General features: G+C 51.7%; 1 protein-coding gene across 1 annotated transcript in view; it reads left to right on the top strand.

The window, feature by feature from the left end:
* DEF6 (DEF6 guanine nucleotide exchange factor) overlaps positions 1-12,323 on the top strand; it is a 30,540-nt gene extending 18,217 nt beyond the window's left edge. Inside the window, exons 4-11 of the mRNA XM_056132413.1 lie at positions 45-281; positions 909-1,055; positions 6,134-6,242; positions 6,430-6,728; positions 8,067-8,233; positions 8,313-8,511; positions 11,667-11,757; positions 11,917-12,323. Of these exons, the coding sequence (XP_055988388.1) occupies positions 45-281; positions 909-1,055; positions 6,134-6,242; positions 6,430-6,728; positions 8,067-8,233; positions 8,313-8,511; positions 11,667-11,757; positions 11,917-12,158 (1,491 nt within the window). The 3' untranslated portion in view covers positions 12,159-12,323. The remainder of the gene's footprint in view (positions 1-44; positions 282-908; positions 1,056-6,133; positions 6,243-6,429; positions 6,729-8,066; positions 8,234-8,312; positions 8,512-11,666; positions 11,758-11,916) is intronic.
* Positions 12,324-13,312: the final 989 nt, after the last annotated feature.

Genomic DNA, 13,312 nt, shown 5'->3' on the forward strand with positions numbered 1-13,312 from the left:
TCCCTGCGCTGGTCGCACCTGTCACGGCTGCCCCCGCCCCCCAGGTGGAGTACCTGCTGAAGAAGGTCCAGGCCAGCATGAGCCTGGAGGTGGGCCCGGGCGAGCTGGAGGAGCTGCTGGCCCAGGAGGCGCAGGCCGCCCAGACCGCCGGGGGCGTGAGCGTGTGGCAGCTCCTGGAGCTCTTCAACTCTGGCCGCTGTCTCCGAGGCGTGGGGCGCGACACCCTCAGCATGGCCATCCACGAGGTCTACCAGGAGCTCATCCAGGATGTGCTGAAGCAGGTCAGGCCCGTGGGGAGGCCAGAGAAGTTGTGGTTGTGTGTGCGTGCATGTGAGTATGTGTGTATCTGTGTGTGTGTGTGTGCATGTGAGTGTGTGAGTATGTGTGTGTCTGTGTGCATGTGAATGTGTGTGTCTGGTGTGTGCAAGTGTGTGTTTGTATGTGCTTGTGAGTGTGTGTGCATATGAGTCTGAGTGTCTGTGTGTGCATGTGAGTATGAGTATATGCGTTTGTGTGTATGTGAGTATGTGAGTGTGTCTGTGTGTGCATGTGAGTGTGTGAGTATATGTGTGTCTGTGTGTGCATGCGAGTGTGTGTGTCTGTGTACATGTGAGTGTGTGAGTGTGTGTCTGTGTGCATGTGAGTCTGTGTGTGCATGTGAGTGTGTGAATGTGTGTGAATGTGTGCACATGAGTGTATGCATAAGTGTGAGTGTGTGTGTCTGTTTGTATGGGAGTGTGTGTGCATGTGAGTATATGTGCACATGTGAGTGTGTGTCTGTGTGTGCATGTGAGCCTGTGTGTGCATATAAGTGTGTGAGTGCGTGTGTCTGTGTATATATCTGTGGGTATGTGGGGGTGGGGTGGGGAGCGCTGCTATCCTGCCTCTGACTTTGCTCTGGCCGCCAGGGCTACCTGTGGAAACGAGGGCACCTGAGGAGGAACTGGACAGAGCGCTGGTTCCAGCTGCAGCCCAGCTCACTCTGCTACTTTGGGAGTGAAGAATGCAAGGAGAAAAGGGGGACCATCCCGCTGGACGCGCACTGCTGTGTGGAGGTGAGGGTCGCGGAGGATGTCACGGGGCACACAGGGGTCAGGAAGAAGGCCAAGGCGGGTGAGCCACTCAGAAATTTCTGCTTAGGGGCTAGAGCAATAGCACAGTGAGTAGGGTGTTTGCCTTGCACGCGGCCGACCTGGGTTCGATTCCCAGCATCCCATATGGTCCCCCGAGCCCCACCAGGAGTAATCCTGAGTGCATGAGCCAGGAGTAACCCCTGAATAATTCCTGAGTGCATGAGCCAGGAGTAACCCCTGTGCATCACCGGGTGTGACCCAAAAAGCAAAAAAAAAGAAAAAAAAAGAAATTTCTGCTTAGTGTGTGTGATTTGAATAGCTCTGGGGACACAGGGCTGTTCTCATTTGTGTCAGCAAGTTTGGCAAACTTCAACAGAAGGGGCCTGGGAGGCGGCTTAGAGGGCTGAGCCAAGGTCTGGGGAGCACGGCCCTGGGTTCAATCCCCGAGGACCATCCAGAGTAACTCCAGACACTGCCAGTATGGGCCACAAAAAAAAACAAGCAGGAAAAAAAAACACAAAACTCTTAATCAAATATGAAAAATGATTGGTGAATTATGTGGACTTTGCTAAAGATTCCAGAGGGAAAATGTCTTATATCTCATACTATATAGCAAAACGCGTGTATGGTAGCAGGGAAGAGTCTTTAAATGTCTTTCTCTTTCACTTAAATTCTGTCCTCTTTGGCAATTTTCTCTCCTCACTTCTTCTCCACAGCCTCCATCTTTGAGTCTTTTCCTTGGTTCTGTCCATTTTAGAAGCTGACAACAGTTTTAAAAATTATAGCAAAAAAGATATTCACGGGCTAGAGAAATAATAATGCAGTGGGTAAGGCAATTGGTTTGCATGTGGCCAACCCAGTTTCAATCCCCGGCATCCTGTATGGTCACCCAGGTCTGCCAGCAGTGATCCTTGAGAGCAGACGAAAGAAAGAAAGAAAGAAAGAAAGAAAGAAAGAAAGAAAGAAAGAAAGAAAGAAAGAGAGAAAGAAAGAAAGAAAGAGGAAGCAGAAGGAAGGAAGGAAGGAAGGAAGGAAGGAAGGAAGGAAGGAAGGAAGGAAGGGAGGGAAATGAAGTATTGATCCCCCTACAGGATGAGTGAATGTTGAGCACTTGACACTAAGCGCACTTTATGTGAGGGGCTGAATACAGGCTTTCTCTACGGGATACCTGGGTTCAATCCCCAGCACCACACGGTCCCCCAAGCACCACTGGCAGCACTTCTGAGCACAGAGCCAGGAGTCTTCCCTGAGCACTGCCAGGCGTGGTCCTAAAGCAAAACAAAACAAGGATATTATATTGGGAAGAACAGGGTAGAGCTATGATGCTGCTTCTGTGAGGTGTCAAGAAGCAGCAAATCTGCAGAGACAGAAAGGTGAAGTTGCTCGGGGCAGGGAGGCCTGGGGGAGGAGGAGTTATTGCTTAACAGGTGCAGAGTTTCTGCTTGGGATGATGAAAAAGTTTTGAAAACAGATTATGGTCATGGTTGCACAACATGTTTCGCCCTTAGTGTCACTGAATAGTAAAGTTAGAACACAAGTTTCATGCACCGTTTTATTTGATGCATGCATCATTATTTGTACATCACATACATATTGCTTTGGGGTATTTTTTGTTTAGTTTTTTTTTTTGGGGGGGAGGGGGCCAAATCCCATGGTGCATGGAGGAATTATATATGGTGCTGGGGTTTGAACATAGGCCTCCTACATGTAAAGAATTATTGTTCCTCCAAAGAGATAGATAGGATGCTTCCTTATGGCCAACCCGGGTTCGATCCCCCACATCCTATACAGCCCCCTGAGCCTGCCAGAGTGTTCCTTGAGTGCAGAGCCAGGAGTAACTCCTGAGTACTACTGGATGTGACCCAAAAACAAGCAAACAAATTTTGCTCCAGCCTGTTGAGTGATCGTACCAACCCAGAAATTCATTCCTTCCATTATTGTATTTTTGTTTGTTTGGGAGCCACACCTGCCTGTGCTAAGGGCTTACGCCTCGCTCTGTGCTCAAGGATCACTCCTGGAAGTGCTCTGGGGAATACATGTGGTATTGGAGATTGAATTTAGGTCCACTGCATGCAAGGCAAGGACTCACTTGCTGCACTCTCTCTGGCTCCTTCATTCCTTCTCACGGCCATGTAGCATTCCACTGTCTCCATAGAAACCATATTTTGTTTATTCATTCCTGGTTTTTTTTTTTTTTTTTGGCTTTTTTGGTCATACCCGGTGATGCTCAGGGGTTACTCCTGGCTCTGCACTCAGGAATCATTCCTGGTGGTGCTCAGGAGACCATATGGGATGATGATGGGATGTTGGGAATCAAACCCAGGTCAACCACGTGCAAGACAAACGCCCTACCTGCTGTGCTATTGCTCCAGCCCCTCTTTATTCATTTCTTAAAAAACAGTTTTCTTTCTTTCTCTTTTTGCTACTATAAATAATGCTGTTATTGATGCTCAAATTTCTGGGTGAATATGTGCCTTTGTTTCTCCTGGACATATAAATATCTAGGAGTACAATTCCTATATCATATGGTAATTATTTATTGGGGAGGGTAGGTTGTTTTTTGGAAGTTTTTGTTGTTGTTGTTGCTGGGTTTTGTTCTTTGGGCCACACTTGGCATTGCTGAGGGGTTACTCCTGGCTCTGTGCTCAGGAATCATTCCTGGAAGTGTTCTGGGGAACCATATGGGATTCCAGGGATTGAACTCAAGTCGACTGTGTACAAGGGAAATGCCCTAACCACTGCACTATCTCTCCAGTCCCCATCGTAAGGTAGTTCTGTGCTTGATTTCCTGAGGGATGGTCAGGTAGATGTTTTATTTGCTTGCTTTGTGTGTGTGTGTGTGTGTGTGTGTGTGTGTGTGGTGTCAGAGATGGTTCCTCATACATGTCAGGTCCTCATACATGTAAGGCTCGTGCCTTTCTAAGCCACACTCCTGGCCAGAGTCCACCCGTTTTTGACAAGGACTGAGATTCTCAGTGTGAGAGGGGCGGTGTGTGCAGGGCCCTGTTTCCGCACATTCTTGCCAACACTTGTTAGTGAACATTTGAAAAACTATTCTCCTTGGCTCTGGGAGATAATACAGTGGGTCGGATGCTTGTCTTGCACACAGCCCTCCCAGGTTCAATCCCCAGCATCCCGTTGAGTCCCCCGAGCCACTAGAAGTGATTCCTTAGTGCAGAGCCAGGAGTAATCCCTGAGCATTTGCCAGGTGTTGCCCAAAAACCAAAAGGAAAAAAGAAAGCACTCCAAATCCTCCATGGGTATGTGCGTTTTGTCACTTCAGGCGTGAGTTGTCACTGTGGCATTCACAGGCCGATACAGCACGCCCCACCCCCACCGCAGTCAGTGGGACGTGGGTAAACCTTGGACTCTGAGAGTTTCCGTTTCTCCCTAAAGTGGATCTAATAATGCCTGCCTGGGAGGGCTGTATGGGAAATGAGTAAGATGATGCAGAAAATAGTATGTACTTCAGGACAGAAGAGGCTCGATTGTGGTAGCTATGATTTTTCCATTAGAGTAAACCTGGGGGACTGGAGAGAGTCCAGGAGGGAAGGTCCCTATCCCGGATCCCGCAACAATACGGTAGGATGTGGCAAAAAAGGAAACTTAGGGAGGCCCAGGATTTGATCTTAAGGCATCTCTCAGTCTTCCAAGTGCCTAGAACAAGGAGTGATACTGTGTAGACACAGCAGGAATGTCTCTGAGGGGGGTCCCAGGATGGGACTCCTGGGATAGTTCCCGGCTGGATGAGGACCTGGGTTCCATCTCCCACCCCCGCTAAGAGTGAAATAGAAAAAAAAGGTGCCGGTGGACTGAGCTGAGAATTTCTCAGTAGGTGGGACTGTGTGAGAATGAACATCTGCCTGGTGAGGCTCCTCACTGGAGTCCTAGTGTTCTCCCGAGTTTGTCTTAACACAATGAGATAGACAAGACACAAAAGTGGGGTAGGGTGGAAGTTTATTTCATCGTGATGGTCCAAGGGATTGCAGGACTCTTAACGCATTCGGCAATTGATTCAAAGACTGAGGTTGTATTTGTACCCTAAAATTATATCCCAAAGTGTTAACGAAGATTAGCAAGATAGGGCTGGAGCAATAGTACAGCGGGTAGGGCATTTGCCTTGCACTGACTGACCTCGGTTTGATTCCCAGCATCCCAGATGGTCCCCCAAGCACCGCCAGGAGTGATTCCTGAATGCAGAGCCAGTAGTAACCCCTGAGCATGACAGGGTATGACCCAAAAAGAAAAAAAAAAAGATCAGCAAGAGTAAGGACAGTTCTTACTTATATTTAAAACAAGATATGGTTTCCAGACATACATCAGTTAGTCTTACCTCCAGTGACAGCCACACCGCTCACAGGGGCTAATTGTTTCTTTACATAGCTCAGAGTGAGGGCATGGTCTTTGCCAACCCTTATGGGAACTGATGGTTGTGAATCCCAGGGGCTGTTAGGGATTTACATGGCCAGCACAGATAAGGGTTACATTTCTAGGGTTTGAATCTTACAAACTTTTCCTTCCTTGTCCCAACAGTATATGTGCAACGTTTTCTTTCTCCTTTCTTTCTTTCTTTCTCTCTCTCTCTCTCTCTCTTCCTTCTTTCCTTCTTTCTTTCTTTTTTTGTTTGTTTTTGGGTCACACCCAGCAATGCTCAGGGGTTACTCCTGGCTTTGCACTCAAGAATCACTCCTGGTGATGCCGGGGATTGAACCGGGGTCAGCCGTGTGCAAGGCATGGGCCCTACCCACGGAATCGCTCTGGCCCCTGGACTTTTTCCTGAACTAAATAATATTATAGCAGATTATAACCAATAACTTAAACCAGGACATAATGCTAGCAGGATCTGCATACTCAGAGTGGTGGTGATGGGGCTAGGTTCTGGGGAGCACTGAGTACCAAAAGGAAAATGCCTTCACCCCACCTCTAGCCAGCAAAGCCTATAAACATTGCAGGGGGTAACAGGGTGCCCAGGGAAGACAGAGAGTTAGGAGGGGGAGGGGTGTGAGCCAAGGGCACCCCGAGTGTTCCACGCTCATCGGCCGCCACCTGCTATCTCCTAGCTGCTGCCAGAACGGGAGGGAAAGCGCTGCGTGTTCTGCGTGAAGACGGCGTCTCGCACCTACGAGATGAGCGCCTCGGACACGCGCCAGCGCCAGGAGTGGACGGCTGGTGAGTGCTGGCGGGCTGGCCCCTGGGCTTCTGCGACCTCTCCGTTGCAATGACACTGTGGCCAGTCGGAGGCTGGAGACGGGATCTGAGCCACGAGGAACTCCATCCTCCCACGATGGAGCCCCCACCCCCACCCCACTCGGAGCCCCTGGACTCCTGCTGACCCTCTCCCGTGTGGCCTCCGCAGCCATCCAGACGGCGATCCGGCTGCAGGCCGAGGGCAAGTCGTCGCTCCACAAGGACCTGAAGCAGAAGCGGCGCGAGCAGCGCGAGCAGCGGGAGCGGCGCCGCGCCGCCAAGGAGGAGGAGCTGGTGCGGCTGCAGCAGCTGCAGGAGGAGAAGGAGCGGAAGCTGCAGGAGCTGGAGCTGCTGCAGGAGGCGCAGCGGCAGGCCGAGCGCCTGCTGCAGGAGGAGGAGGAGCGGCGCCGCAGCCAGCACCGCGAGCTGCAGCAGGCGCTGGAAGGACAGCTGAGGGAGGCCGAGCAGGTGAGGGCGGTTCGGGGGCGGGGCCTTGGCGGAATGGGCGTGTCAGGGGGCGGGGTTTGGGCTTCTAGAGCGCGTCTGTGCGGCTTGTGGGCGTTTCCGGGGCGGAGCGTGAGTGCTTAGGGGCGTGTCTGGGGCGTGGCCTAGGGAGGAGACGGGTTGAAGGGGGGCCTTGGAATTAAGAACTTGTAGGGAGCTTGGAAAAGTGTGTATGGCAAATGCACCCGTGTCTGGGCGGCACCTGGGGGATGAGGAGGAGGTGGCGGGCGCAGGACTTTGGCTAGGGAGCAGGACCAGAGAGCGTGGGTGGGGCCGAAGCTGAGAGCTCGGGGTACTTTTTGGGGTCCAATGCCCACACCTCGTCTGGGGGCGGGGCTCGGACTAGGAGGAGCCTCTGGTGAGTTTGGACCCAGGTGGCAGCAGATTTGATCCAAGTTGACAATGAAAACAATTTGGGAAATGCAGGAATGGAAGGAAGATGGGCAAATTTTGGGGCCAACCAGGCAGGTCAAGACGCAGCGATTTCGAAAGTGGATCTGGAGCCCGAGATTCGTGGATTCAGCCCCAGCCCTGACTCAGCCCCTCTGCCCCTCAGCTATAGGAATTTTTATTACCGTTAATAAAAATTGCCGTTTACTCGGTGCGATGGCGAGGTTCCAAATAGCAGACAGTTTCAGTTATCAACGCAATACCTTAGTTATCATTTAAAAACACAGATTAGGGACTGGAGAGATAGTACAGATGGGAAGGCCTTGCACGCGGTGGGCCCCCGCTTCTTATCCGGCATTCCATATAGTCCCCCAAGCATCACTAAGAGTGATCCCTAAGTGCAGGAGTGATCCCTGCGTGCAGAGCCAGGAGTAACCCCTGAGCATCGCTGGGTGTTGCATACCCTTACCCACCACCAAATAATAACAACAATGTAGCACTATCCTCCCATTGTTCATAGATTTGCTCAAGCGGGCACCAGTAATGTCTCACAACAAATTGTGAGACTTGTTACTGTTTTTGGCATATCAAATACCCCACGGGGAGCTTGCCAGGCTTTGCCATGGAGGCAGATACTCTTGGTAGCTTGCCGGGCTCTCCGAGAAGGGCAGAGGAATCCAACCCAGGTTGACCACGTGCAAGGCAAACGCCCTACCCGCTGTGCTATCGCTCCAGCCCAAACAATAACAACAACAACAACAAAATAATAATGATTAAGTCTGAGGCTTGAGCCTCACCCCCCATGTAGTCGTAGCCTCTGTCCACTGGCCACGTCTGACCTGGACAGGCTCTCAGAAAGGGATCAGACCAGGAGCCCTCCTTTCCCCTGATCCTGTGTCTGTGTCCGCGCAGGCCCGGGCCTCCATGCAGGCCGAGATGGAGCTGAAGAAGGAGGAAGCCGCCCGGCAGCGGCAGCGCATCCAGGAGCTGGAGCAAATGCAGCAGCGGCTGCAGGAGGCACTGCAGCTGGAGGTGAAGGCGCGGCGCGACGAGGAGGCGGTGCGCCTGGCCCAGACCAGGTAAAGGACCCCCAGGGATTCTCCTCCCGCACGCCCCCAGCGCGTCCTGCGGCCGCTCACCTGCGCCCGCCGCCCACAGGCTGCTGGAGGAGGAGGAGGAGAAGTTGAAGCAGCTGCTGCTGCTGAAGGAAGAGCAGGAGCGCTACATCGAGCGCGCGCAGCAGGAGAAGCAGGAGCTGCAGGAGGAGATGGCGCAGCAGAGCCGCTCGCTGCAGCAGGCGCAGCGGCAGCTGGAGGAGGTGCGGCAGAACCGGCAGCGGGCCGACGAGGACGTGGAGGTGAGCCCCGCGGGCGCGGGCACCGGCTTGAACCCTGGCTCTGTCCCTGTCTATCGGGCTGGGCCACCCCCGCATGGGTCTTCGTCCCCTTGAGTTTCAAACCCACCCCAGCCCCACCCTCCACCTGTCTTGAAAAGGGACTCTCAGAGCATTGTTGTGAAGATTCAATGAGAAAATGCATAATGTTTATTTTTTTTTTATTTTTGGCCTTTATTTTTTTTTTTGGCGGGGGGGTCACACCCAGCGATGCACAGGATGCTCATGCATTCAGGAATTACTCCTGGCCTTGCTCTGGGACCATATGGAATGCTGGGAATTGAACCCAGGTCTGCCGCGTGCAAGGCAAAAGCCCTACCCGCTGTGCTCTCGCTCCAGCCCGGCATGGCGTTTAGTGAGTAAGGAACACAGAAGAAACATTAGTGGCTGTTTTTGTTTCCTTTTTTGCACGTGTGTTTGTTGGGGGGGGGGGGGGGTGTCAAATCCAGCAGTGCTCAGGACTTACTCCTGGCTCTGTGCTCAGGGTCGCTTCCAGTGGCACCCCACAGACCATATAAGGTCAGGGATCAAAGCAGAACCTTGCAGGAGCGCACCTTGGGGGCTGCCTCCCCTGCCCCTCGGTGCTTTCCTTTGTTGGTTGGCTGGATTCGGGCATGGGGAGGTCACACGCAGTAGTCTTGACTGTGCTCATCACAGTCCCCTGTGGTGCTCCAAGGACAATACATGGTGCTGGGGATGGAACAGAGACTGTGGAGTGCAAGGCATCCTTTACCCGGGAACAATCTCCCAAGCCTCTCCTCTTAGCTATTAATCTCATTAATATTAATCTGGGCGAAAATTTCCTCTCCATCTTCTAAGCCCCTCCCCTGCGACCCCACTCTTTCAACTGTTTCCCTTGGACAGCAGCTCTCCACAGCAGAAAAGCTCTTTTTTTTTTCTTTTTTGGTCACACCCAGCAATGCACAGGGGTCACTCCTGGCTCTGCACTCAGGAGTTACTCCTGGCGGTGCTCAGGGAAGCATATGGGATGCTGGGAATCGATCCCAGGTCGGCCGCGTGCAAGGCAAACACCCTACCCGCTGTGCTATCGCTCCAGCCCCAGAAAAGCTCTTTTTTAAGGTTGGTTTTTGGTTTTGGTTTTGTTTTTGCTTTGGGGCCATAACCAGAGGTGCTCAGGGTTTATGGAGCTCAGAGCTTATTAACTCTGAGCTAAAAGATCACTCCTGGCAGGGCTCAAGAGATTATAATGGAGTACTGGGGATTGAACCTGGGTTGGCTGTGTGCAAGGCAAGTGCCCTACTCATTGTACTGTCACTCCAGCCCCTTTTCATTTATTTATTTATTTAAGGGTTTTTTTTAAATTTTATATGCTTTTAAAAAACTTTAAAAATTATTTTACCATTTATTAATTTTTTAGTTGAATCACAGTAATATACACATTTACAAAGTTGTTCATGATTGGAATTTAGTCATATTACGTTCCAACACCCATCCCTTCACCAGTGTACATTTCCCAGCACCAATGGTTCCAGTTTTCCTCACGCCCCCCCCACCCATCCCACCACCTACCACTATTGCAGGCACTTTTCATCTTCTGTCTCTGTCTGTCTGTTTGTTTCTCTCTCTCTCTCTCTCTCTCTCTCTCTCTCTCTCTCTCTCTCTCTCTCTTTCCTTTTGGGCCTTATGGTTTACAATACAGATGATGGAACGTTATCAGGTATGCCCCCTTTCCTGTGCCCTTCATCCCCCACACACTCTTGTGGCAAGCTTCCAACCATTGACCAGTCCTCCTGGCCTCTGTTTACCCTCACTTTGGATATTTATCTCATACTATAGATATAATTTTTATGTCCCACAAATGAATTCACTCATTCTATACTTGTCCCTCTCCTTCTGACTCATTTCACTCAATATATTCTTCATATCAATCCATTTATGAGCAAATTTCATGACTTCATTCTTTCTAACAGCTGCATAGTATTCCATTGTATAGATGTACCAGTTTCCTTATCCAGTCATCTGTTCTTGTCCTGCCCTTTTTTAAAGCAATTGGGGGCGTGGGGGAGGAACCACACCTGGCAGTGCTCAAGGCTTATTCCTGGCTCTGCATTCAGTGATCAGTCCTGGCGAGGCTCAAGGGACCATCTGGGATGTCGGGGATTGAATGTGGGTTGGCCACATGCAAGGTATGCACCCTACCTCTGTACTATTACTCTGGCACTTTTTTTTTGTTCTGGCCCATTTTTTAAGTTTTTAATGAAAGAGTGTCTGTGGGATGCAAGGCCAGCACCTTATCCTCTTTGCAACCCCTCCTAGACCCTCCCCTTAGCTATTTTTCTCATTAATATTAATCTGGGTAGAAATTTCCTCACCATCTAAATACTGATTGTTTAGTTGACTTACCTGGTTCTTACAGAAAATTCAAACAGAAATATGTAACATAGAAAGAGCAAGTTTCTTTTTTCTTCTTTTTTTTTAATTGAATCACCATGAGATACAGTTACAAAGCTTTCATGATTGAGTTTCAGTCATACAATGATCAAACACCCATCCCTCCACCAGTGCACATTCCCCATCACCAATGTCCCCAGTATAACCCTCCCCTTCCCAACCCTCCCCCTGCCTTTATGGCAGACAATTTCCCCCATATTCTCTACTTTTGGGCATTATGGTTTAGCAATACAGATACTGAGAGGCCATCACGTTTGGTCCTTTATCTACTTTCAGCACACATCTCCCAAAGGGCGAGTTACTCTGTGGTTCCCACACCTCTCACCGTGGTGGAACCTTGGAGAGAGGCCGTGGTGAGGTCCTGGACAGGGTCCAGGGGGCAGCAGCTCCGAGCTCCATGTGGGTCCCAGGGCGAATCACTTCACTTCTTTGGAATGTGTTTGTTTTGCTCAGCAAGCTAAGATCATAAATGTACTCACACCTCTTAGCCGCCTGATACACAGGAGCTGTAATTATGATTAATTCTTACCCTTCAAGGCCCCCAAATCCCCTGAGAGTGCAGGCCACTTCCGTGCATATAACTCATTGGAACATACACACGGTGTTTTTCTGGAGGTTCCAAGGCCTTGCCAGGTTCTAAGGGATCTTGACATGGGGAGTTCTGGCCCACCCGCCCCCTACACAATACACTGGCCCTGCCCCTACAGGCTGCCCAGCGGAAGTTGCACCAAGCCAGCACCAACGTGAAACACTGGAACGTCCAGATGAACCGGCTCATGCACCCGATTGAGCCTGGAGGTGAGCCGGGTGGGACTCTGGATTGAGGAGGGTGGAGGGTGGCGGGGTGGGGGTTATCTCCACATCTCGGAGCCAGCCTGGAGCGGCAGGGCCGGAACCCTTCATCCTCTGCCCTCGGCACAGACCGTTGTCCTGACCACAGTCGCCTTTGCCTTTCAGACAAACGGCCCGCCACCAGCAGCTCCTTCACAGGCTTCCAGGCGCCGCTCCTGGCCCGCCGGGACTCCTCCCTGAAGCGCCTGACCCGCTGGAGCTCACAGGGCGACAGAACCTCCTCCCGGAGCGGCAGCGAGCAGCCCAAGCCCCTCAATGGTGCCAGCGAGGCGGCCCTGCCCGCACCTGCAGCTCAGGAAGATCAGCAAGATCCGTCACCACCGCCGCCAGAGCACGAGCCCGTGTGAGCAGCTCGGCCCTTCTGCGTGCCAAGGCCCGGTCACAGCGGGGCTGTGGGCAACAATGGCCCCTGCCAAAGGGGACCTGAGGGCCCCCCGCAAGCCAGGAGGCAGCCCAGAATGGAACCTGGTGGGACTCAGTGCAGCGTCAGACTCCAGCACGGAGGTTCGCTGGGCTCCTTGCGACGGTACCCCATGCCTTATCCCCGAGGACCCCGGCTGAAGTCCCGGGACAGAGGAAATCAGCTGGCGCAGGGCCCTGCCTCCCGATTGCCACCAGGGCGAGGAGGCCTATTTCCAAATAAAAACTGCTCTTGGGATTAGATCTGGCCACGTCTGCTCCCGGCTGCGGCCGCCACTGTCCCGCTTCCTCACTCTGTAGCTGCGCGGGTCCCAGGAGGAAGGGGTGCTGCAGTGGTTAAGGGAAATACACTCCGCCACTGACTGACCGACTGACTCTTGTCCAGCTTCGCCATCTCTGCGCTTCCATTCGGCTGTGCTTGGTAGCTCAGAGATAGTGATCGTGCCTAGGGGGTTGTTTGTGGGATTGTTGTGAGGATGACGTCGTTGGCCTTATAAACCATTCCAGTTAGTAGTATCACTCCTGAAGTTCTTGTGTTTTTTGTAGGTTTTTTTTTTTTTTTTTTTTTTTTTTTACTTTTTGGCAGTGCTTAAGGGTTTCTCCTGGTTCTGCACTTAGCAATCACTGCTGGTGGTGCTCAGGGGATGCCAGGGATCGAACCCAAATTGGCCATTTGCAAGGCAAATGTCCTACCCGCTGCTCTATCATTCTGAACCCCTCTCCAGAAGTCATTATCAAACGCCCAGAGATAATGTAGGGATTGAGGTGCTTACTTTGTACACAGCTAACTCTGATTCAATCCCTGGCACGACATATGATCCTTTGAGCATGCCAGCCCTGAGTGAGCCAGGAGTACTGTGTTCAGCTGGAGGTGACCCAAAACAAAACGTAAAAATACCTTTGGGTGGGAGCCGGCATAATAGCCCAGAGGGTAGGGCACTTTCCTTGCACGCAGCTGACCTGGGTTCGATCCCCACCACCTCATATGATCCCCCAAGCACCGCTAGGAATAATTCCTGAACATAGAGCCAGCAGTAACCCCTGAGCATTGCTGGGTGTGACCCCAGACCCCCCAAAATAA

The sequence above is a fragment of the Sorex fumeus genome, unplaced genomic scaffold (assembly GCF_029834395.1).
Source record: "Sorex fumeus unplaced genomic scaffold, SorFum_2.1 ptg000094l, whole genome shotgun sequence".
NCBI lineage: Eukaryota > Metazoa > Chordata > Mammalia > Eulipotyphla > Soricidae > Sorex > Sorex fumeus.